The 13,921-nt window shown below is 36.3% G+C and overlaps 1 protein-coding gene across 2 annotated transcripts; it reads left to right on the top strand.

Annotated features, from left to right (window-relative positions):
* Positions 1-7,366: 7,366 nt before the first annotated feature.
* On the top strand, positions 7,367-13,921 carry LOC117338175. 2 transcript variants are annotated; one of them, XM_033899404.1, is made up of 7 exons: positions 7,367-8,204; positions 9,491-10,075; positions 11,418-11,486; positions 11,771-11,825; positions 12,225-12,340; positions 12,825-12,900; positions 13,380-13,921. In XM_033899404.1, exons 2-7 carry the CDS (start codon positions 9,850-9,852, stop codon positions 13,567-13,569), a joined length of 732 nt encoding a protein of 243 aa, XP_033755295.1. In that variant the 5' UTR covers positions 7,367-8,204; positions 9,491-9,849; the 3' UTR covers positions 13,570-13,921. The 2 variants fall into 2 exon arrangements, with proteins under 2 accessions (XP_033755295.1, XP_033755296.1); XM_033899405.1 differs by lacking the exon at positions 7,367-8,204 and having other exon boundaries at positions 9,927-10,075; positions 11,417-11,486.

The raw sequence follows: 13,921 nt of genomic DNA, 5'->3' as shown, positions 1-13,921 counted from the left end.
CGGGCTCATGTCACGTGCATGAACATTGCAAAATAGCGTAACTTATTCTAAAATGCGACTTCATGGGTTATGTAATTTGGAAAAACCGATGGTGCTATGACTGAATAAGAACTTCCCTCTGGTTTTATCTATTCCCTAGGAGGCGAAGGTCTTGGAACGTCGGATGCAGTATCCACCGGAAAAGACCTTTTAGATTCCCAGAGCAGACTCACCACGCTTGAGAGTAACCAGGCTTTCAGCCCAGGCGACACTAGGGCCGTTTTCGTTTTTGCGGTCCAAACGGTTGGACTAGTTTGACGGGTGTTGTTCGTTTATAAATAAAGACGGACCTAGTGATTACATATTGTTTTTAAACGAGCCTTGAAAAAGACTTCCAAGGCCTGTATTAACATCTGCAGGTCCGTCAAGATATATGTTTAAAATATTACATTTAAAAACCGACGAACTGGTTTATTCGCATAAACGAAGAAGCCCTTGTACGTCTGCCAACCAGACATTTGTGGTTCCTGGTTCAATGGAAGCTATAAATACAGGTGAGCATGTTAATATTCTAGGGCCGGAAGGATTATCCGCTCTGGAAATGCACATAATGTACTTGAATATCATACAACATATATTGGAGGTGAAGGAGGGATTCCTGATTTGGCGTATATATCACTAGGGGGAAATCCATAACACATCAAGAGGTCGATGTTCTTTGTAAGCCTAACTTTGCTCATGAAAAATGGACTGGCAATCACGACCATTTATTCAAAACCTTCCATTTCGGGTGTCCCAGGTACGCACCGTACTTTTTTTTCAAAAATGAGATCAGTGGTGGAATAAAGACATCGAGTGGTCTTATTGACAATTATGTGTCTAAAAGTAGATTAGTGGCTCATGTCACCGGAAGTGATGTTGGAGAGCCTGACGGCCATGGAGTTGGAGGAAGCAAATGAATGTCAACAGGGGTTACCACACCAACAGGAGTTATTTGTCGAAATTGTTAGCGAATAGAGCAGTTTCTAATAAGAGAACAATTTACAAATGATTAAGATCTTGTAAAATTGGAGTATGGGTAAAAAAGTTTTTTTAAACGGAACATTATATGGCGCGGGAAGGATGTCATAATTAAATAATTTTGCCTAGGCATAATTCGATTTCTGCCTAGGCAATAATCGAAACAAAATTATTTTTGCCTAGGCAGAAATATTTCATTATGACATCCTTCCCGCGCCATAACATTAAACGTCACTGCAGCTAGGTTCCTCAGTTGAATTCAACATTTTGCACCAGTTTAATTTATTTGTAAATCATGATTTACCAGAAGTCTGGTGCAAATGTGTTCAAATCAAAAGTAGAAAAGATGATACTTTATCGACAATTTTTCCAGATTCTCAAATTGGAAAATATCGTGATCAATGGTGTCTAGAATTTGATATTTATTTTTGTATAAAAAACTCTTTCTAAAGGGAAGCATATTTTGATAGCTTCGACTTACGATTTTCCAGTCAGTATGAAAGCTCGGAATATCGAATCTGGAAAAAAAAACACACACAAATAAAATTAAATTAAATAAAAAATACAAACTTACCGCGAGCTGGCCCCTTCGTCCGCCATTATCGGACTTTTAGTGTTCTCATATCTGTTACAGGTCAAGTGTTTCCCCCATCTGAATAATAATGATAACAAGAGATCCCAGAGGGATCTTGGCGCCCACCATTGAATGATCTTTATAGGTTCCATGTCAGATTGATCTTTTCTCTACTTTTCCCTTCCTTTAAGTCTTATATTACTAATCTGTGTAAATTCAGAAACAGCCCTCTAGTACTTTTCAAACAAGGGGAACCTATATATAAAATATAAGATTTAGCGATAATGGCTGTCTGTCGGCCATGTTGTTTTCCGATTGGTCCCAAAATGCAATACCAGGGACCAAGGGGAACCTACATATGAAATTTGAGAAAAATCCCTTCAGTACCTTCTGTACAATAGCGATAACAAACTTCAATTTTCAAAATACAAGATGGCTGCCTGTAAGCCAGGTTGTTTTCTGACTGGTCTCAAAATCCAATATGCATAACTAGGCACAGAGGGCAACCTACAAATGAAATTCAGAAAGATCCTTTCAGCAATTTCTGATCAATAGCGATAACAATCTTCAATTGTCAAAATCCAAGATGGCTGCCTGTCGGCCATGTTGTTTTTCGATTGGTCTCAAAATGCAATATGCATAACTACGCACTGAGGGAAACCTACATATGAAATTTGAGAAAGATCCCTTCAGTACTTTCTGAGAAATAGCGATAACAAACTTCAATTGTCAAAATCCAAGATGGCTGCCTGTCGGCCATGTTGTTTTCAGATTAGTCTCAAAATGCAATATGCATAACTAAGCACCGAGGGAAACCTACATATGAAATTTCAGAAAGATCCCTTCATAAGTTTCTGAGAAATAGCGATAACAAACTTCAATTGTCAAAATCCAAGATGGCTGCCTGTCGGCCATGTTGTTTTCCGATTAGTCTCAAAATGCAATATGCATAACTAGGCACCAAGGGAAACCTACATATGAAATTTCAGAAAGATCCCCTCAATAGTTTCTGAGAAATAGCGATAACAAACTTCAATTGTCAAAATCCAAGATGGCTGCCTGTCGGCCATGTTGTTTTCAGATTGGTCTCAAAATGCAATATGCATAACTAGGCACCAAGGGGAACCTACATATGAAATTTCAGAAAGATCCCCTCAATAGTTTCTGAGAAATAGCGATAACAAACTTCAATTGTCAAAATCCAAGATGGCTGCCTGTCGGCCATGTTGTTTTCAGATTGGTCTCAAAATGCAATATGCATAACTAGGCACTGAGGGGGACCTACATATGAAATTTCAGAAAGATCCCCTTATTAGTTTCTGAGAAATAGCGATAACAAACTTCAATTGTCAAAATCCAAGATGGCTGCCTGTCGGCCATGTTGTTTTCAGATTGGTCTCAAAATGCAATATGCATAACTAGGCACCAAGGGGAACCTACATATGAAATTTCAGAAAGATCCCCTCAATAGTTTCTGAGAAATAGCGATAACAAACTTCAATTGTCAAAATCCAAGATGGCTGCCTGTCGGCCATGTTGTTTTCAGATTGGTCTCAAAATGCAATATGCATAACTAGGCACCAAGGGGAACCTACATATGAAATTTCAGAAAGATCCCCTCAATAGTTTCTGAGAAATAGCGATAACAAACTTCAATTGTCAAAATCCAAGATGGCTGCCTGTCGGCCATGTTGTTTTCCAATTGGTCTCAAAATGCAATATGCCTAACTAGGCACCAAGAGGAACTTTTATATGAAATTTGAGAAAGATCCCTTCAGTGCTTTCTCAGAAATAGCGATAACAAACTTCAATTGTCAAAATCCAAGATGGCTGCCTGTCGGCCATGTTGTTTTCAGATTGGTCTCAAAATGCAATATGCCTAACTAGGCACCAAGGGAAACCTACATATGAAATTTCAGAAAGATCCCCTCAATAGTTTCTGAGAAATAGCGATAACAAACTTCAATTGTCAAAATCCAAGATGGCTGCCTGTCGGCCATGTTGTTTTCAGATTGGTCTCAAAATGCAATATGCATAACTAGGCACCAAGGGAAACCTACATATGAAATTTCAGAAAGATCCCCTCAATAGTTTCTGAGAAATAGCGATAACAAACTTCAATTGTCAAAATCCAAGATGGCTGCCTGTCGGCCATGTTGTTTTCAGATTGGTCTCAAAATGCAATATGCATAACTAGGCACCAAGGGGAACCTACATATGAAATTTCAGAAAGATCCCCTCAATAGTTTCTGAGAAATAGCGATAACAAACTTCAATTGTCAAAATCCAAGATGGCTGCCTGTCGGCCATGTTGTTTTCAGATTGGTCTCAAAATGCAATATGCATAACTAGGCACCAAGGGGAACCTACATATGAAATTTCAGAAAGATCCCCTCAATAGTTTCTGAGAAATAGCGATAACAAACTTCAATTGTCAAAATCCAAGATGGCTGCCTGTCGGCCATGTTGTTTTCCAGATTGGTCTCAAAATGCAATATGCATAACTAGGCACCAAGAGGAACCTACATATGAAATTTCAGAAAGATCCCTTCAGTACTTTCTGAGAAATAGCGATAACAAACTTCAATTGTCAAAATCCAAGATGGCTGCCTGTCGGCCATGTTGTTTTCAGATTGGTCTCAAAATGCAATATGCATAACTAGGCACCAAGGGGAACCTACATATGAAATTTCAGAAAGATCCCCTCAATAGTTTCTGAGAAATAGCGATAACAAACTTCAATTGTCAAAATCCAAGATGGCTGCCTGTCGGCCATGTTGTTTTCAGATTGGTCTCAAAATGCAATATGCATAACTAGGCACCAAGGGGGACCTACATATGAAATTTCAGAAAGATCCCCTCAATAGTTTCTGAGAAATAGCGATAACAAACTTCAATTGTCAAAATCCAAGATGGCTGCCTGTCGGCCATGTTGTTTTCAGATTGGTCTCAAAATGCAATATGCATAACTAGGCACCAAGGGGAACCTACATATGAAATTTCAGAAAGATCCCCTCAATAGTTTCTGAGAAATAGCGATAACAAACTTCAATTGTCAAAATCCAAGATGGCTGCCTGTCGGCCATGTTGTTTTCCAGATTGGTCTCAAAATGCAATATGCATAACTAGGCACCAAGAGGGAACCTTACATATGAAATTTGAGAAAGATCCCTTCAGTACTTTCTGAGAAATAGCGATAACAAACTTCAATTGTCAAAATCCAAGATGGCTGCCTGTCGGCCATGTTGTTTTCCGATTAGTCTCAAAATTCAATATGCATAACTAGGCACCTGAGGGGAACCTACATATAAATTTCAGAAAGATCCCCTCAATTAGTTTCTGAGAAATAGCGATAACAAACTTCAATTGTCAAAATCCAAGATGGCTGCCTGTCGGCCATGTTGTTTTCAGATTGGTCTCAAAATGCAATATGCATAACTAGGCACCAAGGGAAACCTACATATGAAATTTCAGAAAGATCCCCTCAATAGTTTCTGAGAAATAGCGATAACAAACTTCAATTGTCAAAATCCAAGATGGCTGCCTGTCGGCCATGTTGTTTTCAGATTGGTCTCAAAATGCAATATGCATAACTAGGCACCAAGGGGAACCTACATATGAAATTTCAGAAAGATCCCCTCAATAGTTTCTGAGAAATAGCGATAACAAACTTCAATTGTCAAAATCCAAGATGGCTGCCTGTCGGCCATGTTGTTTTCAGATTGGTCTCAAAATGCAATATGCATAACTAGACACCAAGGGGAACCTACATATGAAATTTCAGAAAGATCCCTTCAGTACTTTCTGAGAAATAGCGATAACAAACTTCAATTGTCAAAATCCAAGATGGCTGCCTGTCGGCCATGTTGTTTTCCGATTAGTCTCAAAATTCAATATGCATAACTAGGCACTGAGGGGGACCTACATATAAAATTTCAGAAAGATCCCCTTATGAGTTTCTGAGAAATAGCGATAACAAACTTCAATTGTCAAAATCCAAGATGGCTGCCTGTCGGCCATGTTGTTTTCAGATTGGTCTCAAAATGCAATATGCATAACTAGGCACCAAGGGGAACCTACATATGAAATTTCAGAAAGATCCCCTCAATAGTTTCTGAGAAATAGCGATAACAAACTTCAATTGACAAAATCCAAGATGGCTGCCTGTCGGCCATGTTGTTTTCAGATTGGTCTCAAAATGCAATATGCATAACTAGGCACCAAGGGGAACCTACATATGAAATTTCAGAAAGATCCCCTCAATAGTTTCTGAGAAATAGCGATAACAAACTTCAATTGTCAAGATCCCCTTATGAGTTTCTGAGAAATAGCGATAACAAACTTCAATTGTCAAAATCCAAGATGGCTGCCTGTCGGCCATGTTGTTTTCAGATTGGTCTCAAAATGCAATATGCATAACTAGGCACCAAGGGGAACCTACATATGAAATTTCAGAAAGATCCCCTCAATAGTTTCTGAGAAATAGCGATAACAAACTTCAATTGACAAAATCCAAGATGGCTGCCTGTCGGCCATGTTGTTTTCAGATTGGTCTCAAAATGCAATATGCATAACTAGGCACCAAGGGGAACCTACATATGAAATTTCAGAAAGATCCCCTCAATAGTTTCTGAGAAATAGCGATAACAAACTTCAATTGTCAAAATCCAAGATGGCTGCCTGTCGGCCATGTTGTTTTCAGATTGGTCTCAAAATGCAATATGCATAACTAGGCACCTAGGGAAACCTAAAAATGAAATTTGAGAAAGATCCCTTCAGTACTTTCTGAGAAATAGCGATAACAAGAATTGTTTACGGACGGAGGGACGGAGGGACGGACGGACCACGGACCACGGACGCAGGGCGTCAAGGATTGATCAAATCGACCGTGCAAAAATTGCTCACTTAACTCCTTAAATATTTATTTATAATTTATTTATTTATTGATATATATATTTATCTAAATGAGTAACATTTTACTGGTTTAGATGGTTGCTTACCTCTGCCGACAAAGGCAGTACGAAATTATGTTGAGCTACAAATGTAGTTGTAAAGTCTTAATCCACATGTATATACACTGTATATAAATATCTGGGTATTTTTGGAGTCTGGTATAGAGGACTATAAAATGTCCTGAACCAGAAATAAACTTATCTTATCTTATCTTACAAAGGATACTGTAGTCCCCAGTAAGCCAGTATAGATCGGTGTTATCTTTTTAAGACGTTTAATATTATTATCATCATTTTTAATATTATCATCATCATTCTATACATAAACCTTGTGTAAAATAAATTGTCGACAGCTTGCCCGAAATAACATAAACCAGTTATTTACCTACTGGACATGTTAAAAAATGAATCACAGACGTTCAGCCCAAAGTATTAATTTATATAGTCTGATTATTATAGGACTCCAGGTAGACTCGGAGTCCACTCTGAGTGCACTCCAAGTTTACCTGGAGTCCAAACAGAGTGCACTCCAAGTCCAAATGGAGTACACTCGGAGTACACTTGGGTGTAACCTTTAGTCTACACTCAACTGTATATGGAAATGTAAAGTAATTATGGTACTTTACGACTACGCCAGACATGGTGTCAGGACCAGAGGAAACACGTGCCATAGGGGCCCTACATGTGTATATCTAATGCCAGATAAAACCTTATGAAATATCGTATTGTGTACTTCTTTCTTAAAATTTGTTTGATAACTACATCTTATCTTAGTAGAATGTGACGAATTTTAAAAATTGATGAAAATAAAACGTCAACTAACTGTATAGTTATTAACTAAAAATGCATTAAAGCGAAAGCGAAAGTAGCATCGATGTCATTCGGAATAAGCTTGACGGAACATCTCTGGTACTTTCCATACAATATCATGAATAAAACGTCTGTATGACCGCGATTAATGTAAACAAACCCATTGCACAACAAGCATAAAGTTATCAATCAGTCATCAGGGCCGACTAGAAGATTCTGGTCTCTATATTGCACGAACATTTCATCAGTTGATGACGTGTGATTCAAATAATATTTAGCATAGCTTGCATTTATTTAGGTACTTATATAGACTCAAGTGTTCCTTCTAGAAGAGCTGGAGTTGCGCCAGGCAGTTGCGTACGTACTGTGTACGTCTGTACGTTTATGCTGTGTTTTGGCAGCTTGAAATGGAATTTCCACAATTCTAGATAGAAGTATATATTTGTGTTTCTTCCTGAAAATGACATTTTGAGTCGATTGCTGCTGAATTTGTCGAGATTTATTCTAAAATGAAGTTGTGTGTTGTTTGTTTTTTTTGGTAAAAAAAATCAACTTTTTATCTTTGAACCTGCATACAACATGTCGCTAGAAAACAACTACTTAAAAGTCATCTTCTATATGGGAAGAAGACGATAAACGCTAGTCGTTGTACGTATGGCCTATGCAGAATAAATTGTCTTGGAAATGAAACAAAGCTAGTTGTGATTTTAAATACGAATACTCCATTATGGATTCCAATAACTTCTGTCTTTACCATAATGACAAGTTGAAGTTCCAACAGCTACATAAAGAAATCCAACATGCAAAGCTGGTCCCGCGGCCTTATGTATACAGAATGGGAATGGCAGTCTGTTCCTGCAGGAGACAAAGTGAGTATATATATATCATTGTACATAGTATTATTGGTCGAAATTTCCTCTTGACTTTCCACTACCTACATGTATATTGACAAAAATTCTGATGGCAGGGTATCATAAGCAAAAGTACAGAACATTGAAGTTTAATTGACAAAGCCCTTCAGACTGCATACATTTGTATGTAGCTTTGTATCTGAACATTAAAACATACTAAATTTAAGCTTTGTAACTCTGGTAAAATCTAGCTACAATATACTGCTTGGCTAGAAAGACATTCTCTTTAGTTTAATCGGTTGAGCATAGGACTAGTAAGCCAGAGGTCCCGGGTTTTATCCCTAGCTCTATTATATAATCATTGGCACCCATGTATAACATGTACACATGTACACAAGAAGAGGGAACTATATTCACTTGAATTATCTTACATGATCATCTATTTTACCTGATATATCTTGTCATGACCTACATGTACATATGTACCTTTAAACTAGAGGTCTGATTCAAAATGTAATTTTGTTTCACACACATGACATTTTACAGATACGGAAATTGTCATTTGGTATTGAGTTGAGTTCTTAATATTCTCTTAATGACATTTTAAGCCTGCTACTTTTACAATTCTGTAAATGATTTACAGAATTGTAAAAGTAGCAGGCTTATAAATACATTTACTATCTAATACAAATCAGGTCACCCCACAGGAAGGTATTTTTCCCTGTTCTAAAGGAAAACTAATTTGTCCAGGTAGAAACTATTTAAATCACAGCGAAAACAAGAAGAAACCATGTATTTTTGTTTACATTGAAATAAGTCTGAATCTTTTTTTTTTTATTTTTTTTTTATTTCAGACATATTCAGTTATTTGTTGCAAGACCTGTATTAAAAGACAGGTGAGGTTCAATTCCTGTAACCTATGTGAAAAGTAATATGGGGTCACTTGCCTGACATTTTTTTTTTTTTTTTTTTGGGAATGCTGGTTTTCTCTTGTGGCAGGTTTTGATTGTACATAGTGATATGGTCGCCTTCTAGCTTTGCACTAGGGGGAATTTCCCTTTAGCTCAGTCGGTAGAGCAGTGGACCAGTAAGCTGAGGGTTGCTGGTTGGATCCCCGGTGAAGGCACACTACTCTCTTTCCTGTTACACTCTAATAGTAAGACCCCTAGCATGATTTTGTCATTACAAGCATGATTGATATAAACTAGAATACTAATAACTTGTTTTGCATTTGCCGTCAATTGAATAAAATTTAATTTGATTTGATTTAATGATGTCTATAATAAACTTTTTATCTTTTTCAGAACCAGATCTACAGGGTCTTCTCCAATCATCAGACCTTAATACGATTGTTTCGTTCGCCCAACAAAAAATACATGACGAACAAAAATGTTTGAAGTCTTTTTTAAATTCTGAATTGGCAAAAGGCATTTCAACAAACAATTATAGTCTGTGTATGTTGTTATATGTACTTTATCAGTCATACCAGAACAGTTCTTACGAATTTCTACAAGGTACAAATGGGGCAGTAGAAAAACCACTGAAAACAAAGGTAGAAAAACCAAACAAACAAAAAGTGTATGAGATGGCTGTGAAAAGAAGATTGAAAAAGTTAAAATGGAAGAATTAGGAATCTACTATCCCGATTTTCCCAGGGAATTTGATGCAATTGAGAGAAAAAGAATTCTTCAAGAAATTGATCTATGAATATAGGAAAGATATTGTCTTGTTTTTCAATAAACGAGCCAATGAAAGGACCTATGCAGCCAAAACTGCTACTACACATGTTGTGATCCACTACAGTGACTTGGAAATGTTGCAGTCTTTTAAATCTAGACTAAGGTCAGCTGCTTTAGAAATACAGGATGAAATGGACAAGAAACGCAAGGGTACGTACAAACTGTGGAGTGAAATTTTGTTATTCTAACTAACTATAGTTAGCAGTATACCAAGGAATACATATAAAGGCATTATTTAAGAAATTTAGGGAAATGGGACATGATTTGAGATAACAATCAGGGTTTTGGCAAATTAACAATCTTTTTAGTTTGATCGTTTGCTAGGTTTATCACCTCATGAACATACAGAGTCATTTTGAGGCAGAGTTATGTTGTAGTAGTTAGTGGCTACCTCACCAAACATTATACAGGAGGTCTGTCACATGGTATCTAAAGCAATTGGTGTGAATTGTCCTGCTCATGGACACAACCATGACAGCACAAGATGATCTTTAATTTCAGCTTAAATAAGAAAAAAAACTGTCCTTTGGTATCAATGTCCAATGCTCTATTGACTGAGCTATGGCAATCCCTCAAAATAGGAACAAGTGGAATTATCTTATTTATTTTGTATTTAGCCCAGAGGGCCAATAAAGTCAAAGCTTGTCTTCTAGGGTTAGGCTTATTGCAGGACAAGGTATTAATATGTGTTAAAATTCTGTAATGCCCTCAAATGCAAAATACATCTTGGGTGGGTTTATTACCAGTTAAACTGTCAAAAACTGAAAAATACAAATATCATGAGCATATAAGAAAATAGAGTTTATTAAAAAAAAAAAAAAAAATCCAACAACTGTGAAGAAATGGATATTTTTAAGTAATTGTCCCTTTTCTTTTTCTATCTTATTTCAATTGCAGTAATTAAATATGAAATTATAAGGACCAATACAACAAAAGATATGAGAAAAGAGTAGGCGTAATAGAAAATTTATTGATGATATTGCAGCTCCTCAAAGATAAAATCAAACTTTGTACAAAAGAGGCATGATTGATGATAGATAGTTAGCATATATATTGAGCTACCGCGTAATCATATTAGTAAATGTGTACCTTGTATTTCAAGGGAGATAACTCTTACATATATCATAGAAGTACATAGCTATGTTTGGTTTGTTTTTGTTTAACGTCCTATTAACAGCCAGGGTCATTTAAGGACGTGCCAGGTATTGGAGATGTAGGAAAGCCAGAGTACCCGGAAAAAAACCACCGACCTACTCTCAGTACCTGGCAACTGCCCCACAGGTAGGTTTCGAACTCGCAACCCAGAGGTGAAGGGCTAGTGATAAAGTGTCGGGACACCTTAACAACTCGGTCACCGCGGCCCCTAGAAGAACATTGCAAAATATGATTGTCATATTAACATTTATATTATAGATGAAAAAAAAATGGTAAAAACTTTAGGAACAAATTAGGCCATAATATGAAAATTATGGTTGATTATTTTTGTTTCAGGAGCATCGCAGATTCAGGAGACGGATTTACAATGAAGGATCTGCCGAAATCATGGACCAAACAACTGCAGGTACACATTTTTAAAAAAGTGATGGGATGTTATCTTTGGAGTGGAATTGATAGCCAATATATCAATACTATTTCACAGTGAAATGTTATAATTGACTTGACAGAATGGATCAACTAATTAAAAAAAGGTCACATGAACAAGGGAATTTACAGTGTTAACTTTAAAAGGCTGCTTCTGTCAAGTAGGATGCAAGGGAGCTGCCTTAAATATTTCAAAAATTCCATTTCTTGCATTACAGAATTGATTTTTTTTATATCACAAACAATTTACATTATTCTTTTAAGCTTGTGCCGTGAAAGAAGAACGTCAGACTGATTTTACCAGGAAGTTAAAAAAGAGGTATGTATGTATTCTCACCCATTTACAAGGCTGGAGACTGATGCTGTTCATGATCATATTTCAAAATTCTAAAATAGATTTTTATCTTTATTTTGAATTCAAATTATATTACTCTACGTAGTCAAGTAAGAGGATTGTGTAAATGACACTTAAGATACATTTTGTATGAGCATTAATAAAAAAAAAAAAAGGGGAAAGGAAAAAAGAGGTATGAAAATACTGAAAATAGAGCAAAAAACATTAAACGATTGAGAACACTCAGAATCTGGATGGTGAAGAGTAATAGCCCCACGATTCGATAAATTTCACACCTTTCAATATCGGATTTTGTCTGACCTGTGCCACAGAATTATAAATTGTATCATCAGTTGAATTATTTATTTTGTGTGGTTTTAACAGAAGGGGGAGCCCACCGACATCATCCCCTTTGGCTGATGGTCAGTGTTTCAACTGCCTTGGGATCTTCGAAGGCTTAAGAGGTTCTGGTTCCTGTCAGCACCATCCTGGCTTTCTCAGTAAGTAAAACCTCAAATGAGATCCAATTGACAGTTTAGAGGAATTGACAGTGTTTAACATTGTCTTGTGTAAATGCATTTGACGTTTTTGACATCTTTTGACAACACTTGAAATGGTCATGGACAGGGTATGGTCATAATGTATTCATGGTTGCCATTTACTTAAACAATACAAGAGAAAGATTTTAAAGTTCCAACTGAAAACCATCAGTCCTAAAGTTCTTTTGTATCATGATAATTTTTCAAAGCATAATTTGGACTCGATGGGATTCATTTATATTCATTTATAACATTTCAACAGAAATGTATTGAGTAAATTTGACAAAACAATTATTGAATATGCTTTCAAGTCAGCTTTTACAGTAGGTTGGTTTTTTGTTTTTTTGTTCTTTCTTTTTTCAAGTTTTACACCAGAAATATGCATACCAGCTATCCGAGCAGTTAAGAATACAATAAATATAGTTGATATTATTTGGTGTTGTAGAAGATGTGGTTTGGACATGTTGTGGAAAAGAAGCAAATACAACCAAACCTTGCTACAAGGACCATCAGGAAACAGGGTAAGGTTATTTGATATCAAGTTCAAAAACAAGATAAGAACCATCAATGAATGCTCAGAACCACAAGTCAAACTTGTAAAAGATATTTCAGATGCTAACTTAAACCCCCATCCCACCCTTGCAAAAAATGGGCAAAACGCAATGTAACTTTGAAACTCTGTAGAAGTTTGCCAGCTATAAATCCATGTATATTGTTTTGAAATTCAAGATTATTGAGTTACCACACATAGGTGTCTGTTTTTATTCCACTTCAAAATTTCCATTTCTTTTTATATAGAACTTGAAAGAAACCATGCAAGGAACAGAGTTTTCATAAAAATAAAAAATTGGTGCTTTTATTTTTTTTAATTATGCAGACTCCTACAGACATTATCTGAGCATAAACAAAGAAATGATAAGATTGATAGATTTGGAACTCTGTGCATATGGATGTGTATCATATTAAATCTTTATTTTAAAAGCAATAATTTAATTTGCAGATGCAATGTAAGCATACACAATTGGAGGCAAAGGAAAAACAGTGGTCGGAAGTCGGACACTTATTCAAGGTGTACTGCCGCTGAAGATTACAAATTATCTCGTGCATGTGTGAAGCCTAATCTTCGCCATCGTACGCCTGGTCGTCATGTTGTGAACATGTGGGATAAACAGTATGGAACGAAATATTAAATTACAAAATCTTCGAGTTCAGTTGCAAAATATTTTATCTTGTATGTAATGCGACGATTGTATATATAATATGATGGTTGAGGAAGTGGCAAATGGCCTTGGATGACTGGATTATTAATGAAATATAAATAAAATGTACATGTTATATATATATATAACAGTAACATAACTGATGAAGGAAGTCAATTTGATGAGTAGTGCTCTGAGTGGGCCACAAACTCACCATCTTAGGGCAGTAATCACCTTGTCAGAAAAACCTGCAGCTTATACCACTGCGCCATATCCACGTTCTCGTATGTAAATGTAATGTATACACTTAATTGTTATTACTTAATAAAATTTAGAATTTGAA

The sequence above is a fragment of the Pecten maximus genome, chromosome 11 (genome assembly GCF_902652985.1).
Source record: "Pecten maximus chromosome 11, xPecMax1.1, whole genome shotgun sequence".
Classification (NCBI taxonomy): domain Eukaryota; kingdom Metazoa; phylum Mollusca; class Bivalvia; order Pectinida; family Pectinidae; genus Pecten; species Pecten maximus.
Note: the sequence above shows the minus strand (reverse complement) of the source record. Positions and strands in the feature narration are given on the sequence as shown.